This window comes from Saccopteryx bilineata, chromosome 3, assembly GCF_036850765.1.
Source record: "Saccopteryx bilineata isolate mSacBil1 chromosome 3, mSacBil1_pri_phased_curated, whole genome shotgun sequence".
Taxonomy (NCBI): Eukaryota; Metazoa; Chordata; class Mammalia; order Chiroptera; family Emballonuridae; genus Saccopteryx; species Saccopteryx bilineata.
In genome coordinates, this window is record NC_089492.1 from 284,383,075 (window position 1) to 284,388,329 (window position 5,255).

The 5,255-nt window shown below is 53.3% G+C and overlaps 1 protein-coding gene across 1 annotated transcript; it reads right to left on the bottom strand.

The window, feature by feature from the left end:
• Window positions 1-923: 923 nt before the first annotated feature.
• LOC136328780 (PRAME family member 12-like) lies at window positions 924-3,727 on the bottom strand. The gene is made up of 3 exons (XM_066264792.1): window positions 3,441-3,727; window positions 2,443-3,012; window positions 924-1,497 (listed from the first exon to the last, which is right to left on the bottom strand). Exons 1-3 carry the CDS (start codon window positions 3,725-3,727, stop codon window positions 924-926), a joined length of 1,431 nt encoding a protein of 476 aa, XP_066120889.1.
• Between the last annotated feature and the right edge of the window lie 1,528 nt (window positions 3,728-5,255).

Below are 5,255 nucleotides of genomic sequence, written 5' to 3' on the forward strand. Positions count from 1 at the left end.
CTGTTACCCACATTGATATGCTAATTTCCCCTCCTGGATGGGGAGTGATGGGAGGTACAGCATTGTGGGAATAAAGCCAATCTCTCACTGATATGACCTAGCCTCCAGCCTCCAAAAAGGTTATACTTTTTTTTTTTTTTTTTTTTAGAGACAAAGAGAGTCAGAGAGAGGAATAGACAGGAACGGAGAGAGATGAGAAGCATTAATTATCAGTTTTTCGTTGCCACACCTTAGTTGTTCATTGATTGCTTTCTCATATGTGCCTTGACCGTGGGCCTTCAACAGACCAAGTAACCCCTTGCTCAAGCCAGTGACCTTAGATCCAAGCTGGTGAGCTTTGCTCAAACCAGATGAACCCACACTCAAGCTGGTGACCTTGGGGTCTCGAACCTGGGTCCTCAGCATCCCAGTCCAACACTCTATCCACTGCTCCACCGCCTGGTCAGGCAAAAATAGTCATACTTTTAATGTGATCTAGAAGTACTAAGGAAAAGTGTTATATGCCTGAATAATTTCAGTACCTGTATTTTGTTAAAAGGGATTTTGCCTTTCATCCCAGCAGTAACTGGGGCATCCTGAGGTGTAAACAGGAAACAGGTTAATAGAACATGGAGGGCCAGACAGTTGCCATTGAAGTTTTCTTTATTTCTGATCATTCCTTTACAACCATCCACCCCACGGTGACTTCCACATGGGCATCTCAGGCCCAAACCACACTCCGGCGATTCAAATTCCTGTCTCTGACTCTACAGGACACTTGCCCCCTGAGGTCCCATCAACTCCCCTCCATTTGTTCCTTCCTTTCCCCATTCACACTGAGCACATGTCTGAAACACAGGTGTGCGCCCTCTGGATAATGCAACTCTGGCCCTAGGTTTCAGATTCCAAGTGCTCAGAAGAAAGCTGTTGCTGGGTGCACTACACTAAGCAAGGTTATCACAGGGGCATAGGATGGGCTCCAAATCATAGAATATCTTGTTGCCACAGTGCGGCCAGGGGCTGGTGCTCAGCCAGATGGTCCTGGGCTGTCCTAAGTCCCTCAGAATCCCTGTCAGCTCATCCCGGATCTGGCCCAGTCTCCCCATCTCCAGAGCGCCCTCGGCGCTGTAACTCTCCAGAGGGGCAGGGTACAGCTCCAGGCTCAAACTGCGCAGCTGCGCGGTGTGACGCAACAGCTTCTCCACCGTGGCCACCGAGAGGAGGTTCCCGGAGATGCCGAGGGTCCTGAGCTGGTGGCAGCGGCTCAGGACGGGCACGATGGCCTCGACTTGGGAGTCCACCATCCCACAGTAAATTAAGTCCAGGTCCTGGAGGGTGGCTGCCACTTCCTCTAGCAGAGCTTGGAGCAGCTCGGGACTAAAGCCGGTCAGTCTGACGCCGCTCAGATCCAGGTCCTTTAGCTGACGGAGGTTCGGGCACCGGGACAGGTGTATCAAGTCTGATTCCGTAAGCGGGCAGTTTGTTATGCAGAGGGTCTCCAAGGGGGTCTGCAGGCACCTGGGGAGAGATGGAGCAGTTGGTAGTCAAGGGGAGAGGCCTCCAGATGGGAGAGGACCGATTCATCCAAGCCCAGGGTTGACCTGACCATCGGAAGAAAGCCAACACCCAGGACACCCACTCTCATGTCAGGCTGAGGACTTCCACCTTCCCTTGCGTGACTGAGTCAAGGTCATGAAATCCCCAAAGCTTCCTTTCCACACCCAACAAGCACAGCGTTCCAGTTAACGAGGATGAATGGATGTAATAGAAGACATAGGCTCACGCTCAGAGAGCCTGACAGTGTCTCGACCATGGGGGCATCCCTGATTTTTAACACGGGAAACAAGACCTAAAATGCTCTCGACTCCGTCTGCTGCCTTCCGTCTGCTGGTTCGGCCCCACAGGCTCTCAGATATCTGGGCCACGTGAAGCTAGTTACTCTGATGCGTAAAAACAAACCTGCGCAAGATCCTGCGACATCCGCCGGGGTGGCCAGTGTGCAGGGGCTGCTCACGTTCCTGCTTTGCCCGCAGCAAACCACCTCTCAATTCTGGTGATCCTTTTCACCGCCCCACACCTATCGTCAGAATCATGCATTGCCCTATGCTAGTTACCTTACCTGGAGCACAGGACCAGCCCTGGGAATCTGACACAGGCTCATGTGTTCACGCAGCTGGCGAGCACAGAGCTTATCTTTGGAGATGCTCCATCTGGCTTTTCCTCCTCCCTCGCCTCTTCCTAAGCCAGGTTAACTCAGATCGCTCCCTAAGGAAGAATTCACAAACCCACCCGCGGTGGGTCCAACCCTCCACCTCGCGATAAAGCTTCTCTTTCCAGGGCCCCTCTCTCCGTTTGTCCTTTCGCTTTTTCTTTGGGAGGTTACGTGACACCACCCTGAAGCAGCTAACAAGACAGATGACGCACTTGACATTCTGGTGTTGCGTTTCCCGTGAAAACTCTCACCTGAGCAGCTGGTCCAGACGGCCTTTGAGGAAGGAGGGGGATTCCATGTAGAGCCTCTGGAGGTGCTGCAGTCTGAAGAACTGACAGGTGAACTGGGAAACATACTGGTTAAGCTCTTCCTCCTCCTCGGCCAGTATGTGGATGTGGGCGAGAGAGAGGAACCGCACGTTCCTCATCTGACCCAGGTAAGAGCTGAACATCCCCAGGGTGGACAAGGTCCAGCTGCAGTTCACTTCCACCGCCTGGATACAGTCCAGCCGCACCAGAGCCAGGACCTTCCGCACAGTCTCCATGGGCACGGCAAAGATCTTCAGCCTCTTGCAGCACAGGTGTAGCGGCCCTTCCCTCCACTTGGCCCAGCTGAGGAGGTAGGTGAGGAATCGGTCCGGGGCCCTACTGCTGAGACAAAGGTCTATGAACACCTTCAAGGGGGCCGAGGGCTGCTTCATCTTGCAACTGGGCACCGTCACGAGTCCCACCGGCGAGCACACCTGGTCCCTGGGTCCGGACCACATGCTCCAGAAGTCCTGACCGGTGTTCCGTAAATCCAGCACCTGCAGTTTGCTCCTCCTGGGGGGGGGGGGGGGGGACAGGACACTGGCTGAGATGCTTCCAGAGCAACAGGTCAGGATGAAGCCCAGCAGCTCAGAGCGGAGGCAGCATCGGACTCCGCCCCCCTGAGGCCAGTCTGCCTCCCAACAATGGCTCTTCCCCTGGCCCCTGACCCCACCTCCTTCCCTTCCCTCCGTCCTGGTCGGCACTTCTAGTACCTTTAAGTGCCCCCGGGAGGAGGCAGGGCATGTTTTTCCAGGCCTCCCCCCCCTCGTAAGCCATCCTCTACTTCCCAAAGAGAGCACCTCGCCAGTGTCAAAGGCCCCTCTGAGCTTCGCTGGCACCGTCAGACACCTCTGGTCCCCCCTTCGGCCCTCCACACCCCCTGACCCCGGCTGTCTTCCCAGACGCCCGGGACCCGCCCAGGCTACCTGGGTCAGCCTCACCTGGGGCGGACCTTCTCGGCAAGCAGGATGTCAAGCCCATCGAACGCAGCTTTTAAGGTCTCGAGCTGAGGCTCCTGCATCAGGCCCCCCAGAGGGAGGTGGCCAAAGGGCCAGGCGTGCACCATCGCCTTCAGGGACTCCCTGTGTCCCCCAGAGAAAGCCTCCATGAACAGCGGTGGGAAGAGCTCGGCGGGCAGACACTCCAGAGCGGCGATGGCCAAGGCCTCGTCCCTCAGCAAGCTCTTAACTGCCAGGTTCAGGAGTCTGGGCGGGGTCTGGACGCTCATACTCAGACCACTGCGAGAGGGACCCTGCGGAAACAAGACGAAGGCATCCGTGTCAGGCCGAGCGGGAGCACGCCCGTCGACTCGGACACCCCCAGCCTTCAGAAGAGCCAGCTCAGGGCCAGAGCCACTGCCTGGCCATGGTGAGAGAGCCTGCGTCTACCCCCCGGCTCCATCGGAGCTCCGTGGCCACAGAGCCGTAGCCCCACCCCTGCTGTCCCCCAGGACAAGCATCTCAGAGGCACCTCCATCTTTCATTACAGTGCAGCCAGGGAGTGAGTGCCCAGGAGGCGGAAAGCTGGCCCCCACCCTTTGGGGGGGGACGACGACTCTCAGACCATCACCCTAAAACAACAAAATGAAAACCTCACGTGGCCCAAACAGCCTCTACCCTTCGCTCCCACAGTTAACCCGCTGGGAAAGATTAGGAAGGTGCCCCTGGAGCGGATGCCATCGTCCTTTAAAATTTTAAATGACACACACACACACACACAAAGGAGAAGAAACAAACAATAGATACTGGGGCGGGGGGGAGCAAAATGAACAAAATAACAATAAAACAAAGATTAAAAAGTACAATAAAAAATTTTAATGGGAAACTAAAAAAAGCTGTTATAAACAGTATTCGATAGTATTTGGGAATTCGAGGTGAAAAATCATGAAGTGAGCATGTCTATGCGTGATCTCTATAGCTATTAGAATTGGCGCCCTGATTGGAGAGCTCCATTGGCAGAGCATCATCCCTCAGTGCAGAGGTTGCTGTTTTGGCCCCTGGTCAGGGCACATACAGGAACAAATTAAAGTTCCTCTCTCTCTCTCTCTCTCTCTCTCTCTCTCTCAAATCTTTTAAAATTACCACTTCAAAAATACTACAGATTCCACTCTTTGAAGAAGCCTAACTAGCAAAATCACAAAACTAGCAAGTATATGAGCTATCATCTAAGTGCACAAACTAAACATTTGAAATGTCAAGAAAAAGCTCTGGCCGGGTAGCTCTGTTGGTTAGAGCATTATCCCAACACGTCAAGGTTTGGGGGTTCCATCCCCGGTCAGGGCACATACAAGAATCAACCAATGGAAGCATAAATGAGTGGAACAACAAACTGATGTTTCTCTCTAAAATCAATTTTTTAAAATGTCAAGAAATTAAACTACAAACAGATGTTTTTCATTAGAAAAAATTGGTTAAGACATTGAAAAATAAACCAAATCCAAAATCGAAAAGTTTGGGATTGGCACTGGCCGACTAGCTCAGTGGATTAAAATCACCCCAGTGTGTGGACATCCCAGATTTGATCCCCCATCAGGACACTCATGAAAAATGCCATCTACTTCTCTTCCCCTCCCTCTCCTCTTTCTCTCTCTCTCTTCCCTTCTTGCAGCCAGTGTCTTGATTTGTTCGAGTATTAGCCCCAGGCACTGAGGATAGCACAGGTAGTCCGAGTATTGGCCTCAGGCACTGAGTTTAGCTCGGTTCATTGGAGCGTCAACCCCAGATGGAGGTTGCTGGGTAGATCCCGGTTAGAGCACA

What these genes read in the sequence shown, in the direction of transcription:
- LOC136328780 (XM_066264792.1), bottom strand. Translation starts at nt 3,727, where the DNA reads ATGAGCGTCCAGACCCCGCCCAGACTCCTGAACCTGGCAGTTAAGAGC. An exon ending in GCCGAGAAGGTCCGCCCCAG is followed by an intron (nt 3,013 to 3,440) that starts GTGAGGCTGACC and finishes CCCCCCCCCCAG; the next exon opens with GAGGAGCAAACTGCAGGTGC. An exon ending in CGTCTGGACCAGCTGCTCAG is followed by an intron (nt 1,498 to 2,442) that starts GTGAGAGTTTTC and finishes ATCTCTCCCCAG; the next exon opens with GTGCCTGCAGACCCCCTTGG.